Source organism: Danio aesculapii, chromosome 4 (genome assembly GCF_903798145.1).
Source record: "Danio aesculapii chromosome 4, fDanAes4.1, whole genome shotgun sequence".
In the NCBI taxonomy this organism is placed as follows: domain Eukaryota; kingdom Metazoa; phylum Chordata; class Actinopteri; order Cypriniformes; family Danionidae; genus Danio; species Danio aesculapii.
Window position 1 is genome coordinate 41,604,688 of NC_079438.1, and position 20,575 is coordinate 41,625,262.

The 20,575-nt window shown below is 33.9% G+C and overlaps 1 protein-coding gene across 1 annotated transcript in view; it reads right to left on the minus strand.

Annotated features, from left to right (window-relative positions):
- Positions 1-20,575, minus strand: part of gnptab (N-acetylglucosamine-1-phosphate transferase subunits alpha and beta) — a 40,872-nt gene that overhangs the window by 13,823 nt on the left and 6,474 nt on the right. Inside the window, exons 6-18 of the mRNA XM_056455689.1 lie at positions 19,742-19,806; positions 17,592-17,726; positions 12,695-12,856; positions 11,354-11,533; positions 9,642-9,812; positions 9,365-9,488; positions 9,079-9,285; positions 5,924-6,912; positions 3,640-3,839; positions 2,848-3,067; positions 1,621-1,734; positions 940-1,025; positions 766-864 (exon numbers count right to left, since the gene is read on the minus strand). Of these exons, the coding sequence (XP_056311664.1) occupies positions 766-864; positions 940-1,025; positions 1,621-1,734; positions 2,848-3,067; positions 3,640-3,839; positions 5,924-6,912; positions 9,079-9,285; positions 9,365-9,488; positions 9,642-9,812; positions 11,354-11,533; positions 12,695-12,856; positions 17,592-17,726; positions 19,742-19,806 (2,752 nt within the window). The remainder of the gene's footprint in view (positions 1-765; positions 865-939; positions 1,026-1,620; positions 1,735-2,847; positions 3,068-3,639; positions 3,840-5,923; positions 6,913-9,078; positions 9,286-9,364; positions 9,489-9,641; positions 9,813-11,353; positions 11,534-12,694; positions 12,857-17,591; positions 17,727-19,741; positions 19,807-20,575) is intronic.

The window sequence follows — 20,575 nt, forward strand, 5'->3', positions numbered from 1 at the left end:
CTAGTGTGTAAAATGTATATACTTGTATACTTTTAGGTATATTTTTTAAAAGTATTGAATAAAAAGGGGCCAGTCATTTATTTACAAAAAGCTGCATTAGAGAAAAACACTTTATTTCATGATTAGGCTGTGATATCGAATTTTCTTGTTGCGATTCATTTCTGAAGTTTAATCACTGTATAATATATTGTAAGATGTTATACTAAGCTGCAAAAAAGCTTAATTTATATTAAATTGCAAAAGGATTATAATGATAGGTAACACTTTACAATAAAAGTCTCATTAGTAAACATTAGATAATGCATTCAAATCAAAAGCAAAAAAATACAGATTACAGTTACTGTTAATATTAGTAAAAAAAACTATTCAAGTTCATTTTATTAGTTATTAAATCAATTTAATAAAACGAGTACAACCTATAATAAGAATATATAATAACAATAACAATAAAGGCCTATAATAATAATGACCACAATTTAATATTAATGTGAAAACATTGATGTTTGAATTAAGTCTCCAAGCAATGGATGCTATTATGAACACAATGTGAATATACTTAAAAATCAATCTAAAAGTGTAAATAATAAATAATTTGTGGAACACTGAAAAGGCCACAATACCAATATTATGCATATTCATTATGACGATATATTGAACTAGTGAATATCGGCATATGTCTATTCTTTATGAGATTTCCTCCCATTTTCAACCAGGGGTGCCAATAATTTTGACACTGACAGTAGGTGAAATGGCCTTTATACGCACCTAGGGTTCTTTCTAATGTCATCGAGCTGCCCGACTACATGAGAGACGTTGGTTCGTATCATCTTAAATGCGATCTCCTCTTCACCCATAATTTCAAACCTGAAAAAAAAGCAAGCATAACTAACCTGCTCTCAGAAAAGAAAGTGAAGTTGGAAGGCAATGAAAGGCATATACTTGTATTTATTCTGGTCTCTGAAAGCTTTGTGGATCCTCTCTGTGATGGGTTTACAGTAGATCACTAAACCTTTGGTGACTGGTGGCTGCAAAAAAAAAAAAAAAAAAAAAAAAAAAATTAGTAACAATACCAACAGTAAAGCGATTTAGGCTAACCGGGCTTAACCAATACAACCCAAGATTGCGAAAACAAGGTGTCGAACACTCATATTAAGCCACTTTTCCATTATCGAGTTGAATGGTTTTATTTTGCTTAATTGTTCTATTCCATGCCAATCCAGTCCAGTCAGCATGGAAACAAATTAATTTTCCATTGTGGTGCTGATAGTGGAACTTTTTGGAATGTAATACAAATGCGCCAGTCATTGCCATGTTAACTTAAGTGTAATGTAAACAGCGAAATGGACAATGATCAGAGATATTTCTGATTTTGAGACTCCCTTTTTCAGATATTTACTTCATTGAATACCAATGAACAATCAATTCTTCAATAAATAAACAAATAGCAATCATCCATCTATTCAGGCAACAGAGTGGCCAAGAATTTGTAATCGTGTGGAGCCGGCTTACTTGTAAACACAACTAAAACTGCACTTGACTGTTCTTAGAACGTTTTGACATTATAGTGGAAAAGCAATAGAGTTGAAGTGTTTTTTTTAGATGGTGAACGGTGGTCCTCACCATGCCGGGGTCGTAATAGGCCTCCTGGGTGGGACTGACAGCGTGGAGGTGCGTGAGGTTGGATGGAAGAGATTTTGAGCAGTTTATAAGCATCTGTTCCAGGCTGGTCAAATCCTGTTAATGGTTAAATTAACACACATCGCTTTCATCAACACAAAGGCAAGACAGACGCTCACATGGAGAACAAACTAGGCTATACATGTGGGGTTCACCTAAATAAAAAAATACAATTTCTGTTGGGTAGATATTTAAAGAAACTGCTTTACTGTTAACTGACTGCTTCATTTCTGTTTAATTTTCAATGCAATTAAAATCACATTAAACTAAACTACATTTGAATTAAAAATAAAATTGATCAATGTTCATTCAATTAAACTACATTTAAACTACAATTAATTTGACCATACTCAAGTAAATAATCTACATCTGAAAATAATTTAGACCGCATTCGAAATAAAAATAATGTTACAATAAATGCAAATAAACTAGTCTCATTCAATAAAACTGAATTTAAAATTTTAATAAATTAGAGTGCACATTAAATAATGGTTTAAATTACACGGTAAACATTGAAACGTCAAGTAAATAACTACAGTGGTTTAGTAAAGTAACATACAAGTCAAATATTTTAGACAATAAAAAAATAACTACAAACTACATGCTAAACTTAAAGTCTGTGTGATTTGTTTGTTGTTGTACTTCCAACTAAAACGAAATATTGTGCATCATTCCCTTATAGCAAACTAGCAGTAAGAGGGACGTGGTTAAGAATATTGTGGCTAAAGCTGTCAAACTGACATCTCCAGAGAAGGACCATCACTCCAAACGCAGAAGCAAGTGCTTAGACTTTGATCACCGAAGATTAACAAAACAACTTTTTTTTGCCAGAAGATTAACTTGCATGGATTAAATTGTACACTTAAATGTGCAATATAAAACAATGTGCACTTGCAAAATAAACATTGTGAATTTGGATTTCACACAGACTTCAAATGTGGTTTCAATTATACTGCGTTAATTAAATTAAACCACATTAAAGCTGAAGTACATTTTAAAAACATACTAGATTTTAAACTAAAATAATACACCTTTTAAACATATAATTATAAATGAAATAAAATGTTTGTTTTCCTAATGGAAAATAAACTCATTTTTTAACTGTTCCCCCCCACTATACACTCAACAGAATGATGGCTTTTCTCTGTGCTATGGCAGAATGATGTGTACCTGAAGGCTTAAGGGCAGCTCATGGATGCGTGTGGCCAGTGTCCGGATCTCTCGGTCAGACAGCACACCGGAGTGATCTGTGTCGATTTCATCAAACACTTCAGATATATTGAGCTGCTGCACCGCACTCATTAAGAAGTAAAAATAAGAGAAAGCAAACTGCATGTCCTCAGAATGGCGCACACGGTGAGAAGAGGTTTTATCAAACTCCTGAGGAAAACTGGAGACAAACACAAAGACCCATTAACTTACTTTAACACTAGAGGTACTTTTCAGGTCTTTAAGGTGAGACACTGCAAACAAAAATGTTTTGTTTTGCGATGTTGGATTTTGGATTTTCATAGAGCTTTTTCAGTTTAATGTAAATAAACATCCATAGTACACCTTTAAGCGTTTTGAAGTCCAATTTCTCTTGCATTAAGTCATAAATCTCCACTTCCACAGCACTTACATACATAAATCTTCACATTTTTATTCATATCTATACTATGAAGGATGGGAATTGTTCTTACATGCTGTATTGAGCCTGATACCTGTATTTTTGTTTTAAATGGAAACATTTATCTTTCTGGCTGTTCACTGTATTTTCTGAATTATTGAGTGATAAAAGGAGATAGAGAAAAACATAAAACTTAATAGGTAACAAAAAAATATATATATTTTACAAACTTTTACAATTTTATAATTACAATTTTACAAAAAGTATCGTAATTCAAAACATGTATGCTATGCGATACTACTAATAATTTAGCCAATCCCTATTTGTTTGGGTTTGTGTGTTGTGCCTCTTACGTGTCCTGTAGTTCCTGCATGATGAGTCTGTCTATCATGTGAGGCATGTGCGCAGGCACTTTGCGGGAGGTGAAGCCAAACTGAGCATTTAACAGTCGGTTGACATATCGGAGTGAATCTGCAAAAGTGTCCTGCAGTCTGCGTCCAGAGGCGGTGCGGTCAGCTGCGTACTGCAGTTCAGTCTGGAGACGATCCACTTCCTGTCAACAACAAAAATAGAAAATGGTAGATGACCAAATGAGATGGGTAATGTCATTTTCCACATCAAATTAAATTTACAACAGTGATTATATACACATGTAAAGCATAATACATGTATGCAAGCATGTATATAAGAATGTCACATTTATTTCTATCAACCCTCATGATTTCTGTTAATAGCAAATTATAATTACATTCTTTTTCTATAGGTTTGCAACATCAGCTTTGGTTTCTACGGCAATAAAGCGAGGGAGAAAAATAAACATTTACATAACTACATTAAGTGTGAATGAGTGTATGGGTGTTTCCCAGCACTGGGAACACAGAATGAGTTTTTCCCTCTCCAATGTGCTACTATTGTTTTTCAATGTAAACACATGCTTGATGAGTGTCGAGCTTTTTAGATGCCGTGTCAAGCTTAAAGATCTTCAATTTTTGCAATCAAGTATCAAGTTTCAAACGCAACTCATCACTGGCAGGTACGAAAGCAGTGGACCAATCAGAAGAGCTCAGAGGCGGTGCAACCATGACAAGCTTCTGTTTATAGTAGGAAGTTGGCATGAAAACTGTTTATTTACTGTTATATCAAGGCAGGGAAGGCGCTCATTGTGGCTTTGTCCAGATATCCTGAGTTATAAGATGTATCTTGTAGTGCTTATCATAACATATGGTTTTTCGATTTCTAATGGATCTGTTATTGTTGATATTCCATCACGTTCATAATATTGCGTCAGGTGGACCTCACGCTATTCTGCGCATTTTTAAAAATGCATTCATGAGTGCCACATCTTGTAATAAGCAAAAATTGTGTGAATGAGCTCTTAGTGTACTCTGAGCGCTGGGTTTTGTCTGAAAGGGCATACGCCGCATAATACATGTGCCAGAGTAATTAGCAGTTCTTTCTGATGTGGCAACCCCTGATGTAATCCAAAGGTTAATGTGGATAACAACACAAATTCATGCATTTACAAATAAGTGAATATTGTTAATTCGAAAGACTTTAAAGAACTACCATATCTACCAAGGGTATCAAGGCCTATAATTAGACCCACACGGAATCTGCGCGTAGAATTCCGCAGATTTTCCACAGAATTCCACAGATTTTTAGCCCATCCTTATTTCTGTTTATTTACTTGTGTAAATGTGTGTAAATCTATATTTATTCAGTTTTTAAATTATTTACAGTAATATTATTGACTAATATGAATGTGTTCGTTTGATTTATTTACAATACAGTTTGTACAGTATTATTTTCTGTCTTTTAGTCGAGATATTATATGAGAGACTTGCTTTGTTTACCAAATAAAGTGAATCTAATTAGATTTGCAGTTTAAACATTAAATACAAGTTAAAAAGATAATATTTTTTATTTCACATATAAAGGTTTTAGTTATGATACTCCCAAAATAATTCCGCAGAAATCCACAGATTTTTAGCAAAATTCTCAGCAGAAATAGCAAAAAATGTCCGCAGATTCCGTCTGGCCCTACCTATAATCCGTTATTCCTGAATGAGGTAATAAAATGTGGCATAAACCGAAACAAATCTTTCAACCATGCTAAATTCGACACGGTGTGGCTTGTTTTACAGCAAATACACCAAGAAAATTAATAAAAAGAAAAACAAATAGGCAATCAGTCGATACTTTTGCAAAGAAATATGTAAATCTAAAAAAATAATATTGTGTGAATAAAATATTTTAAAAATAAAGTAAATAAGTGACAGATTGGCATAGAGATCAATATGTAAATCAATGGAAGTGACAGATTTAAAAGAACAGTTCACCCAAAGTCAGGAAACAGTCTAAGTTTCTTTTTTCCGTTAACGCAACAGAAGAACTTTAAAAAAAATGTTGGTAACAAGCAGCCATAGACATCCATAGCAGGAAATAATCACTATGGAAGTCAACAGCTCTTTCCCTCATTCTTCAAAATACCATCTTCATATTTTAGAAAGAAACTAATAGACAGAAAAGTAACAGCAATAGAAAGAAACTGTCCCCACTTGAGGGTCATTAAATGATGACCAGATTTTCATTTATTGGTGAACTGTCTCTTTAAATGAATGCAGAAGTGTTTCTCACCTCCATCAGATCCTGAAAGAACTTCCTCTTCTCCCACGGCAAGAAACCTCTGTTCAAGCTGTCGCTGTAAAACTGAAGCCTACGACCCGTTGGCCGCCCGCGGAGATGACCCTCGCTGTCTGAATCCCTCTCCTTAGATAAGTTCCCCTTCAGGTTACTAAGAAGATTAAACATATGAGGTTTCTCTATGTTGAACAACCGCGACTGAGCTTTTTTTGTGACATCATCGATCTGAACCGGCACCAGAGATGGAGCAACCGGCTTCAGCTTATCAACATTTTCGCCATTTTCTCTTTTCACCCTTGCTGCTGCTCTCTCATTCAGAAGCTGAGCCGTTGAAGAAGGTTTCTGCTTTTCTTCTTTGTCCTTTTCATGTTTGAATGTAAACTGAGCTTTCTCTTTATAGGGCCCCAACAGCACCGCTTTGGTCAAATTAAAGCCTTTAATAGTAATGTCGCCCAACGATAGCTTCTCGTCCAGCTTTTTCAACTCCAGCTTCACTACGTCAGGCAAAAGAGTCTCATTTAACACAGGCACCTGTACATCAACATGTGTTTGTTCTCTAACTTTAGGGCCTTGTTTTTCTTTGGGAACAGCTTCGAATGGGACTTCTGGTTCAGGGGTCACTACAGTTGGTTTGGGCTCTTCTTCTTTGTCCCGCACTGGAGTGGATGTGTTTGATTTGGGCAGCTCTCGCGTGTCAACACTTACTGAGAAGGTCATGGTGAAGTCGTGGTGGTCTGTGCCCTGGAAGGTGATGTTGTAGTGGATTTGGGTGGCATTGTGTCCTGGAAGCAGCAGCAGGTGGATGGTTTTCCATTTGTTGGCAACTGAAGTGTGTCTTAGGACTTGGTTATCAGCTACATGAGCCTCGGACACGCGGTTCGCCAGGCCGGAGAAGCTGAAATATGGTCTAAGCTCTCCTTGAGGAAGGGTGTACAGAGTCTGGTTCCTGCGCAACACGATGCGGTGCAGCTGGTTTAAATTGTCTAAGAAATCCACAAACACAAAACATGTTGACTGATCAAATATTAGTAGACTTGCTAAAACAACTACTTAAAACTCACGCAGAGGATTATTAATACTTTATTTTTATTATTACTATAGATGTAACATAACAGTGTTATGTTTGACTTTAATAATCATTTCATTAAAATGCTAAAAAATACTTTAAAAAAGACTTATGCCAAAAAAGGTTGTATTAGAATGATAAAATACATTTTGGATCAAATAAACAAGCGAATTGGCACACATTTATTGTCTTATATCATTGGTGCTAAATTATTAATAAAGTTTTTTGGTGCTTCATATATACACTGTAAAAATGATCCATAAATTAGCTGTTTTCCATATTTTTGTGATTCATGACCTTATTTTAGATTTTTCCACGTTTATTTAGGCTTTTGAACTGCATTATGCATTACTTTTTTAGTTATACTGATATATCGTCTAAGTTGGTGTTGTATATAAAGGTACAAAAAACCTGCAACAAACTGCCAGTACATTTTCTGTTATTTTACAGACTTATTTGTCTTTACATTATTTCTTAAGCATTATATTATTTCAAACTACTGAAATATCAGTAAAAAGCCACTTTGGTAAACTACAGAGTTTTTTTTTACATTAAAAGTTGACAGAGGAGAGATCAAGGTCCCATAATGCAAGTCACAACTGTAAATAAACAGTAAATACTTGAACAACAAAATACAGAAACTGTTAATTAACAGATTTTTTATAGTGTATATAAATGTAACTAGATAAATTTATAAAAATATATATAGATATGTCTTTGTGTGTACGGAGACCCGGAAAAGAAAATAATAAGTGGAAGAAAATTGGGTGGGAGAAAAAAAACAGAGTGATGGGAAAAGAGTTTTTGCGTTCTCTAGCAAAACTGTTTTTCCACAAACACTTCCTGTTCACTTCATACATGTCAACCCTCCCATTTTGCCAGGATTCTCCTGTATTTTACCATTCTATTCCACTATGATCCTATTATTAAATATTTTCCTATACTTCTGATTTACTTTTAAACTTGAAAGAATGCTGAAATGAATATAAATATGTCTCATTCACTTTCTTTCCATTAAAGCTGTGCGTCGATCATCGCCCTTGCATAAACATATGCAACCTCTGAATCAGCAAATGCACATATAAGCGCTGACTGACGGACGCACTCCGTATAATAAACTGGTCCCAGATCAGCTTCTGTACATGCCATTTAAAGAGGAGCTAAAGTGCGGGACACTTTGGGATTCTGTTGTGTGTTTAAGCAGACAAATACACTTACTGTTATAATACGTCATGTCTGTCCTGCTTGTTTTATTTTAAACACAACTAATTTGATCTTAAATGAGCACAAACAGTTACTAAAGTACTTGTACGCTTTCATTATAGATCTGTGCATTCTTAAAGTAACACCTCGGTTATCAAACAAAACAAAATGAGAGATTCATTTGCTGTTCTTCACTTGTTTGAAAACAGAGGTGTCACTTTAAATGGCGTATACAGAAGCTGATCTGGGACCAGTTTATCATACAGAGCGTCAGTAAGCGCTTATGCATGCATTTGCTGATTCAGAGGTTGCATATGTTTATGCAAGGGTGATGATCGATGCACAGCTTTAATGGAAAGAATTATGGGAAAATATTTAATAATAGGATGATAGCAGGATAGAATGGTCAAATACGGGAGAATCCCAGCAAAAACAGGAGGATTCCTTCCTTCCTGTCACTCACTCCACCCATTTTTTCCCCACAACCACGTCCCTTCCGACTCTCTGTATCTGTATACCTGTTCATATAAATAAATAAATAAAACAAAAAAATACATAAAAACACATAAACAAGACATTTAAGTTTTAAATCTTTGGTCTCAGTTTTGATCAATTTAACACATTCTTGGTGAATAAAACCCCAAGTTTTGACATTTTTTCATGACAATTTCCAGAAAAAAATAAAGTATATCAAGGTTGCAGCTGGAAGGGCATTCATTGTGTAAAACATATGCTGGATAAGTTGGCGGTTCATTCCGCTGTGGCGAACCCTTATAAATAAGGGACTAAGCCGAAGGAAAATGAATGAATGACTGATTAAAACAAACAAACAAACAAACAAACGAACAAACAAACATCGAGAACACTGGTCAAGTCTCACCTTGTCCGCAGTCACCCACATCAAACCCACAGGCCAGAACATTGCACGCCTGGTCACAGAACTTATCAGCCAACCAAGAGTTAGCACAGCCCTGATTACAGAAGGACATGCCAGCCAGACCTCCAAGACCACCTGCAAACTGCCAGGGCTGCCCACCGCCGATCACAGAGCCGCCCGCTCCACCAAAGCGACTGCTGCCTGCAGTGCCTGACAGGAAATAGACTGCATTAGAAACATAAATAGGTAAAACTAGAATTATTTTGTTTATTCAGTGTTATGACAGTACCTTGACAGTCTCCTCCATCCCAGTCACAAGCAGAGTTGTTGCAGGCCTTGTCGCAGTAGCCGTCCTTGATCCAGGAGCCTGGACAGCCCTCAGCACAGTTTGGCACAGGCCAGGTAAGATACACCTGAGAACACAGAAAAACAAGCACAAAATTGTTACTTTTATCAATTTAACACATACTTACTAATAAAATTAACAACAAAAAATGTGTATGCAGAATCAAAATGTTTTAGAATAAAGATTCAAACTGTTCAGATGCAGTGAAAGTGTTTCTGACCTTTTGGCCTTTGGAGTGGCTATAGAAGTCATCAGGCCACACATCCTTGCCGAACATGACATCATCATTGAGGTAGATGAACTTTTGGGAAAGTCCTGGGATGCGGTGGATGTGGGTCTCTATGGCAGGAGAACTAAATGTAGGCAGATGAGTCTGATTCTGGAAAATATCCTGACAACACAAACAACAAAACAAACAAGCCATTTCCAATCAGCTTTTATATAAATATAATTAATTACATAACAAATTAATAAACAAGGCCATACCAGTTGGAGATCCTTAGAAATGTGTGCAAAATAGGTGTGTGCAATATTATTTACAAAAAATGTTATATTGATAACAATAATAAACAATGATACTTTTCTTGCTATAGATTAGTTTAACAGCCTATTCATGACATCTGCACTCTAAGTACTTGAAGATATGAACTTCATCTCCAGAGATACTTTAAGTCACCTTAAAAGCTTTTAACCATTTCATTCATGAAAAACTAGTAAAAGACATCAAAACTGGAAGATTCTGAAACGACAATCGAGGAAATTATAACAGATACATAATTCAACCGTATACTAAAATTCTTATAAACAGTTGAAGTCAGAATTATTAGCCCCCCTGTTTATTTTTTTCCCAAATTTCAGTTTAACGGAGAGATTTTTTCAACACATTTCTTAACATAATAGTTTTAATAACTCATTTCTAATAACTGATTTATTTTATCTTTGCCATGATGACAGTAAATAATATTTGACTAGATATTTTTCAAGACACTTCTATACAGCTTAAAGTGACATTTAAAGGCTTAACTAGGTTAATTAGGTTAACTAGGCAGGTTAGGGTAATTAGGCAAGTTATTGTATAATGATGGTTTGTTTTGTACACTATTGAAAACAAATATAGCTTAAAGGAGCTAATAATTTTGACCTTAAAGTGTTTTTCAAAAAAAAAACTTTTTTTTTCTAGCCGAAATAAAACAAATGAGACTTTCTCCAGAAGAAAAAATATTAATAATTCTGATAATTCAACTGTGTATATATATATATACATATATATATATATATATATGTTTGTGTGTGTGTGTGTGTGTGTGTGTGTAAAAAAAAAAAAAAAAAAAAAAAAAAAAAAAAAAAAAATTTATATATATATATATATATATGACAGTTATATTAACATTTAATCATTTAGCAAATGCTTTTGACCTCAGTATGAGGATAACTGAATACAATTAATAATTATTTGTAGAAACGATCATACAACCAAATTTTCAGCACCATCAAGTTTGAGAAAAACAATCATTAAATTTTATTTTTAATAAAATAAATAGCATTTTATATGTTCATGTGATTACATTATAAAATATTGATTGAATTGGTACATTTTTATTACAAAATTTAATTAGACACTATTTTGAAACACTCTTATTGAATCATAAATTTAACAAAATGTAATCATTAAAAAAAGTGTAATAAAAAATGTAAAGGAAAACCGAGAATCTAAGAAAAAACGATCAAAAAGGTAAAAGTCTCAAACTAAAACTGTTGAATTGAACTGTAACCAAATTGTTTGTTTACATTAATTTCCAAGGCCTACAAAACATGTGGAGAGCATTTCCTTCTATATTTATGGTAATTAAATGATGAGATAGGAAACGAACACTATGATTATAACCCGAAATAATGTGTTTTCATTAAACAGTAAGAATTTGTAGAGCCAACCTTGTGAGTAACAACTGAAATACGTGGATTATCCAGGTTAAGCCAAGATGGTATCTGTCCGTTTGTTACGATAAAGATGTGCCGCACCCAGGGCGCGTGCTTCTCGATGGAGCGCAGTGAATAACGAAGCTCTTCATTGTCTTCAAAGCGACTGGCAGAAACATCCTCATCCTGCTTAGACTGAAAGAGTGGAAGTTTGGTTATTATAAAGTAATTCACACCATATCCAATCAGCAGTGAGGGGCGTGTCTAGTAACTGAAGGTAGTAACAAAAAGGGCTGTGGTCAAAGACTATGAAATACACGAGACATGTCATTCATATAGTTTTGAATGGAGGAAAGTGTAAGGGTCAATATGGCAAATTTTAGTACAGGAGCCAATTGTCAATCGATATAGACTTCAGGAGAGGTGCTCAGACCAGAAGTGTGTTAGTTGTAATGACTCCTCTGGGCTCAGAAAATGAACTGAAATCCCAAAGAATACTTGCTTTACTGACATGTGAAATATATCCACATAAAACTTTTAACACTTGAAAATAAATCTTTTTGAAACAAATAAATCAGTATGAAACTAATGCTACATTCAGTCCCATCAAATGCACATTGCATGACGGCAACTACACAAACACCCACAAAGAGGCACTGTCATTTTGGGAGGAGACGTGCCATCAATTCCAAGCGGGGAATTACTTCAGAAAACCAGCGTGATCAGATGAGGCATTATTCAGAGGATGATAATGTGTAACGTGTAAACATAAGGAGTTTGTTGTCATGATCTCGCTCCCTTGGGAATCCTGAATAAAATCCTTGTTTGATTCGAATGTTAAGAAACTAAACTTAGAGGTTAATTGATGTTTAACTTTGTGGGTGACTCCAAATATGTAATTTATTGTAAGTTAGGCAGACAGTTTTGGAGATGTTTTGATGTTTCCCCATTCAAACAGAAAGCTCGAACATACCACTTTGGAGGCATTTCAGTGAAATGACCTTCCTTAAAGGGGCTTTGGTGTGGCTTAATTGGATTATGTCGTGCTTGTTTTGGTGCTTCAAATATCAATATCGTTTGGTAAAATTCTCTTAGTGATACATTAATGGAGGTCACAAATATTAAAAATTTAATTATAACCACTCAAGAAATAGCCAAGAGACCAAAATAAGTGACAGCTTAATTCAATTCACCTTTATTATAATTAAATAAAATATGCTAATTCACGGATATAAAATAATGAAACAGATGTAAATCCTTCACCACTTCTTTATAATCACACACATGACCAACATTACATGAACTTGCGTGTTTTTGACTGCATTTTAAGTGACAGGAAGTCACAGTGACGTGTACCTGTGAGATGGCAGTGAGGTCCCAGAACAGGAACGCGGGGCTGACCGTCAGCTCTTTCCCATCCAGCGTCAGGTTCTTCTTGGCCTGCTGTGTGAGATCAGTGAAATCCTGTGCTGTGTTCAGGTGGAGAAGAGCGATGCTGGCTTCAGAGTATAACTGCAACTGAGAAACAGAGGAAAAACAAACATCAGTCTACGCCTATTTATACCTGCTATCATCATGCATTTTCAGTGATCTGGTCATAAGTGGTCAGCTGAGACAATATGCCATTTCCACCTGGTATTAACACGCATTCAAAAGCATCTCTTGTCTTCATTTGGGTTTATTTTTCATCAAGACCCTCTTTCGTTATGCTCTACATCAGGGGTGTCAAACTCAATTCCTGGAGGGCCGCAGTCCTGCACAGTTTAGCTCCAGCCCTGCTCCAACACACTTACCTGTAGGTTTCAAACAAGCCTGAAGGACTCAATTAGTTGGATCAGGTGTGTTTAATTAGGGTTGGAAGTAAACTGTGCAGAGCTGCGGCCCTCCAGGAACTGAGTTTGACACCTGTGCTCTACATCAACTTTAACTGGAGCACTCCGAGCGATCCACGGCTGCTATTTAATAGTCAATTCTATGAAATGCAGCATGTAATTAAGTGAGTGAACAAATTATTTGATACACCGAGGTATAACTACTCAAAGTTGCAGGTGTAAAAGGGGGAGATATAAGCTGTTTCAATACGCGGTATTCGGCGATCTTGTGTCCTCGTGTTCTCATGTAACATCATCATCAACTGATAAACTTTAGTTCCAAAACTCAAGACCGCAAGAACGGAGGATGCTTGAAAGTTCCTGAATGTGTTCTTAATATCGAGGATGCATTGATTCAGACTTTACAGCAAAACTCGCTCGAGAATTCCCAGAAGTCATTGCGCAGCATTTTATATAGTTTTTTATTAAAGTACAGAGATATAACTTATTTATCTAAGGAGTTTCCCTAAATGAGACAGTAAAATTAAACATTAACATGAAAATCTTTATTATTCTGCAAATGTTGATTTGCTGAAATTAACGTATTAAAATTAGTTTTATTTGTATTGTGCAACATATTTTTGTAAGGTCTTTATGCATAGTAAATATTGTGAAAAGGGGGAAAAAAATCGTTGTATGAATGCTGAAATGTTTAAATAAATTTCCGTTAAATATGGGTGAAGGTCATGTGACCATAAGGAAGGACGCAGCATGTCATTTCTCACAGGATGCATTCTGTGTTATTGCGACTATCCAGAGTACGTTCTTCCATGTAACTTGGCAAGAACGGTGTTCATGAGAACACAAGTCTGTTCTCAGTGCTCTTGGAATTGAGAAACAGCCATAATGCTTATACTTATATGGCCTAATCCTAGCTTAGTCTAAACCCTGTCTGTGCATCCAGGCAAATATCTGTTATAACATGTAACAGGCCAAAATTTAAAGTAATTAAAAACCTATTTTTTTTTGTTGGGGTGTTTGTAATTAATGTGGTGTTTGTAACTAACTGTAATGAAGGAAAAACAGATTGTTGTATATCACAGTCTAAAAACTAAATGAGAGCTAATTCAGATTTGCTATCAAAGAAGAAAAATTAATGTATGTATGTATGTATATATATATATATATATATATATATATATATATATATATATATATATATATATATATATATATATATATATATATATATATATATATATATATATAATAGAAAAACACTTTAAAATATAACTGAAAAGTATTTTACATTGAAAAAAATACTTCAGATTATTAGTGTTTGTACAGCATTCATCATTTAACAAATAAATGCAGCCTTGGAGAGCCCCAAAACATTAAAATTTATTTATAAACTTTATAAACTTTATTTGAACCTTTTCTGAAAAAAATTAGTTTCAATATGCAGCGTCAGGATTCCCCTCTAAACCAATGACTGAGGATCTATCTTTCATATCCAGCACTGCATGTGTATTTATGCAAAAGATTCACTGATCCATTGAAAGCATTGAAAGAAACTATTCTTATGAGAGTTAATTATCAAATCCCCATGATTCACTCCAATGCCACGCTGAATACACGCACATCTGCTAAAATCACACAGCTTTACTTTTACCTTTCAGATAATGTTATTTTCTAAGTTCCTCTTTTAGAAGGTTCCAGACTAGAGACACACCAGAGCCACGAGACTGTCAGGTCATGATGATGGTGATGAGGAGTTTACTTGTGCGATTAGGTTTCCCCCAAAAACAAGTTTTATCACTTGACACAATGCTGTTTACAAGCAGGGGTCTTCATTGTATCCATTCCTGTACCTCCAGTAAGGACTGCAGAGTTTAAGTACTTCATCTATCAATAGCATTTACACAGAAAATGTGTTTCCAGGAACGCCAACACTGCCATAAACGTCAGACGAAATCCTTTTTATTGAGCCTATGACATTGGCTGACTACTGCAGTCAACATTTCAAGAAAAACAACCTGTAGTACACTAATAACTCAGGGGAAATATGTGGATTTTTCTGTTTATGGGTGTATACTGTATTACTAAGTCAAGTTTCAATTCTTAAAGGGACAGTTTACCAAAAAAAATGAAATGTAAATTAAATAAATTACTCGCCGTTTACTTCAACCTATAGTGGTTCCAGGTCTACTTCTTTTCTTTATTTCTTCTGTTGAACACAAAAGAATATATTTTGAAGTAAACTAGTAGCTATATTTTTTTACCTACAATGGAGCCAATGGCTACAGGTCTCCAACATACCTCAAAATATCTTCTTTTGTGATCAACAGAAAACAGATTCTCCCAAATGTTTGTAACCACTTATAAGTAGATAAACGGTAAATCAATTTTTATTTTGGGGTGAACTGTCTCTTTAACAAGTTAATAATTACCACCCGCTATCCTACTATGGAAGTAAATGGCTACCATTCCCCAACATTCTTCAAAATATCTTCTTTTGTGTTCAACAGAATCTCCCAAATGTTTGGAACCGCTTTATAGTGCATAAATATTAAGTCAAATTTTATTTGGGGGTGAGCTGTCTCTTTAACAAGTTAATAATTACCACTCGTGATCCTACTATGGAAGCCAATGGCTACCGGTCTCCAACATACTTCAAAATATCTTTTTTTGTGATCAACAGAAAACAGATTCTCCCAAATGCTTGTAACCACTTATAAGTAGATAAACGGTGAGTCAATTTTTATTTTAGGCTGAACTGTCTCTTTATCAAGTTAATAATTACCACCCGCTATCCTGCAACTTGGATATTTATAACTGAACTGCATTGTTTGTACATTGATTTTTCCAATTGAGGAAGCCCCCAAAGCGATGTTTTACCAGATTTAGATTCAAGTGACAAATTTGTCAACCTATAAGCAAGTAGACCCAACATACACATTCACATCCTTAGTACACCTTGTGTAACAGTGTGTGTGTGTGCTGGATAGAAGTCAAGGAGAGCTTTCATCAACATAGCGAACAGGCTAACACGCACTATAAATACTAGTCATCTCTCATCGCTCAGCTTCTCTCTCTCTTGCTCTCTTCCTTCATCTGTTCCTCAGCTTCATTCTTTACTGTATCACCTTAAGTGACCCACATTTGGATTGTAGACTCGTACAACACTTGAGGGGAAAACAAATCAAGGACACTTCATGCCTCCCGGCATGAATAAATTCAGAACTTCAGGGGACGACAGAGAAAAACATGAATATATGAGAGTTACATAGAGTACACAAATGAAAAAATGAGTGAAACAAATGGAAGAACAAAAACAAGTAATAATAATATCAATAATAAATATAAGGATAAGGATAAGGATAACTGCAAGAACAAAATGACTTCTTAGAAGATCAAGTTCAGAACAAACGTATAAATTGATGAATAAATGCAAGAATGGACAAAAGCAAGAGGTAGGAGCAAACAAAAACAAGAATAAACTAAATAAAAACAACAAGCAAAAACAAAAAATACACAAAAAAGGCAATGAAAGCAAACAAAACATGATGAAACAAAAAGCTGAAAAAATCTTAGGCAACAAAGCAATAAATCTAAAACTATGACAAATAAACAAAAATATTAGCACAAAAAAAGAAAATAAAAGAATAACAAAAATAAGTAAAGACAAACAAAAAATAATTGCAAAAAAAGTGTAAATGAAGAGAAGGTTGAATAAAAACAAACAAAAGTGAACGAAGTAAAGCAAAAACAATCAATAAAAACAAAGCAAATAGAACCCACGTGTAATCAAAATTAAAAGTAAACCAAAAATAATAAATGCAAATCCACAAACAATAATAAAAAAGAAATAAAAAAATAATAAATAAAATCAAAGAAAAAGAAAACAATAAGACAAACAAAACTAATAATGGCAAACAACAAAGAAAAACGAAAGAAAAGCAGGTAAGTATAAAAAGCGAGAAGAAAAATAAAGCAATGTGGTGTGTAAACAGAGCTCTGTTGGTGTACAGAAGAGAGGTAGAGACAGAAGGTCATCTAAACCCTGTTACATTTTCCAAGCGTAGGCTGGCGCCGGGCCATTTCAAACAGTTGTTGCACTAACCATCCCGCCCCCCACCATGCCGCTCAAGTGTCACCCTAATACCCTGAGCTCTTATCACATGATCTTGAATGCTCGAACAATTGAGATAAAAAGTGATACACACAAAAATCTTATTATTTTATAAATCAAAGAATGATCTGCATGGTCTCAGCGATTATCTAATAATCACTAATACTGTGTGCTGGATGCATACAGGCTTTAAAAAGTTATCTTAAACAGGGCAAACATGTCTATTTAATAGATTTAGCAATCTTGTGTGACACCTTGTGGTTGTTTTAGGCATTACATTCAATGAATGGTCTTATTTATTTTTGTTTACCTGTTTGGTTTTACTGGTCACTACAGCTGGCAGTTTGACCCGGAGCTGCTCAGTTTCCTTCAGTGATGCTGGAAAGCCGCTCAAGTAGGCCAGGGTGTGCATGCGGACCAGTCCCGGAGCCTCTTTATCTGTCGTCTGACACACAAAAACACATGTTTAGACTCCCAGAGTTTCACAAGTACAACCTTACACAATCAATAATCAACTGAAAACAAAAACGAAATCAAATATTAACAAAAACAAGCAAACATGAGTAAAAGAAAATCAAAAGAGACATGAGAGAAACAATATAAAAACAAAGACAAGCAAAAAAATAACAAGCAAAGATAAAAAAACAACATACATACATATACATACATATATATATATATACATACATACATACATACATACATATATATATATATATATATATATATATATATATATATATATATATATATATATATATATGTGTATGTGTGTGTGTGTGTGTGTGTGTGTGTGTGTGTGTGTGTGTGCGCGTGTGTGTGTGTGTGTGTATGTATATATCAAAAGAATTCAGAAATATATTAAGAAAAATAAATAAACAAACAAAAACTAAAGCAAACCAGACGCGTGCAATTGGTACTGAACTCAGAAACCAAGTTTCACAAGGATTGGCTTTAAAAGAAAAAGCTGTTGGTTTCATAACAGAGATGGTGTAAGTTTACCCATCGCAATGGGCTGTGCATGTGTCAGATAAGATATAAAATGGGCTCTGAGGGACAGGATTAGGAACTTCATGAAAGGATATTGTGAGAAAGTTCCTCTTACTGGTTAAAGCATCATGGTAGACATCATACAGCAGAGATCACAATAAAAAAAGTTCCTTATTCTGTCAATGACTTTTGGCTATTCATTATCTGTAAAAGCAGAGCAAGGTTTTGATTTTAACTTGTTTGACTCAAACTCTGGGGATATTCCTGCTGCTGTGTAAGTAATAAAGAAAGAACATGGAAACACACTGTAAAAAATAGATTATTTGAAAGGTTTATCAAAATCAAGGGTATTTAGTCATATTAAAACAGCATTTATTTTGATTTAGCTTTAATTTTTAATTTTTTTTTACTTTAAAACATCGATTTTAGTGTGTTTTTGGTTTAATCGTTTAGTTTTTAAATATATTTGTTTTGCTTTATTTTATTTATATAATTATTTTAATAAATAATTAAGTAATTACTGTATCATGTATTCACTGGTAGAGCATTCAATAATATTTTGAATTATTTTTAAATTATATGTTATTTTAATTATGGCAGTAGCAAATGTATTCTATTACTTTTTGGTTTCTTTAAATATTTGTATTTAGGTTTAATTCACTTATTTTATTCTGGTTAGTTGCCAAATTCAAGTTTTGCATTTTACATATATTAGCTATAACTTAATTTATTATTTTTTTAATAAGCACTGTTATTTGCAACAATTTTGATGTTAAAAATAAAAGTCCCCAGTTGAAATATTAAATGTTTTAGTGGTTTAAAAAATTAATTTGTCTGGGTTGAAAAATCTGGTTCAAAAAGCAGTTAAGGAGCTGCCAGAACATGTTCTTCTTTCCGCATGTTATTGAGGAACCTGATGTTTAAAAATCAATGACCATCGTACTGTAAATCTGTCTGGGAGCTCCAAAGTCATGTGACGTCATTTAGCCACAACACCATTGCCCATGCTGAAGTGCAACTTAAAACTGCTGTTACAGATTTTTCATGTAGTAAATTGGAAGTTAGAACTATCTGCTTGACACAGAATGAGTCAATAGCTATGTTTCCATCCACCTATTTTTATGCACATTTTGGATATATGTACAAAAAAACAGTTGATGGAAACGCCAAGAAGCGCATCAATTTTATAAATGAGCATAAAAATGAATGGTTATTCGATAAGAAAAGATGCGCATAAACTATGATGGAAACACTTTTACAGAACAAATTCCAGTGTGCTCATTAAAAAAGTCATGTGATTTTGTTATAAGACATCGTGTGATGATAAAAACCTCTGTGAATGGACAAACCAGCAGGCTGACCATTTTGTAAAACATCTGAAATTTTAGTCAGTCTTACTATATTATCAATGACCTCCAGAATTGTTAAGTGCCGGATAGAAACATAGCTAATGAGTGTGTGCTTTCTCACCAGGTAACCTCTGCTGATGGAGTGTGTCAGGAGATCCTTCAAAGCATCTGCATGAGCTTTTTCAGCTGCAACAGGAAACATTAAAATGATATTAGAGACTAACATGTTGTATAAATGCTTTTCCAATTTCTGTTTAATGTGCTACTAATAAATTAATATTTTAAGTTAACATTTAAAAAATGTTTACATTATATGAGAGAAAAATGCATTACTGTATTAATGAAGTACTACATTATTATTTATATTATGAGTATTACATATTTATCAATTATATTATAAAATCAACATTTAAATATTTATATTACATATTTATATGAATAATTTTATACTTTAGTTTCGTTTTAATTTTATTGTTTAAATGTATTATATAATTGGTTATCATTCATTCTATTCATAATTATATACACATATACACACACAGACAGGGCTTGACATTAACTTTTTTTAATAACCATTCACTGTGCCTAGTAGTTTTCTAATGTTACTGGCCACTCGCCATTTTCACTAGTCACAATTTTGTTGTTGGGTAAATATATTTTTTATGCATGAATTTGACTTTGGCATGCTAAAATTACTTGATATAAATTGTGTGTTATGTCCACATCCCTCCTTAACTTTTTTTTTTTTTTAAATGACTTTTTAGGGCTCAACACTAAGCATATACTTTTTTTACAAATTTTAAAATACATGTCAAAACAAGTTAAATATAGCTGTATACATTCTCTTTTTATTCAACAACAAAAAAAAAATCATTAAAAATTCATTAAAAAAATTATTCTCATTTATCTAAAACTATACACAGTCGTTTGTCCAGACTAAAGGTCCCAGATAATC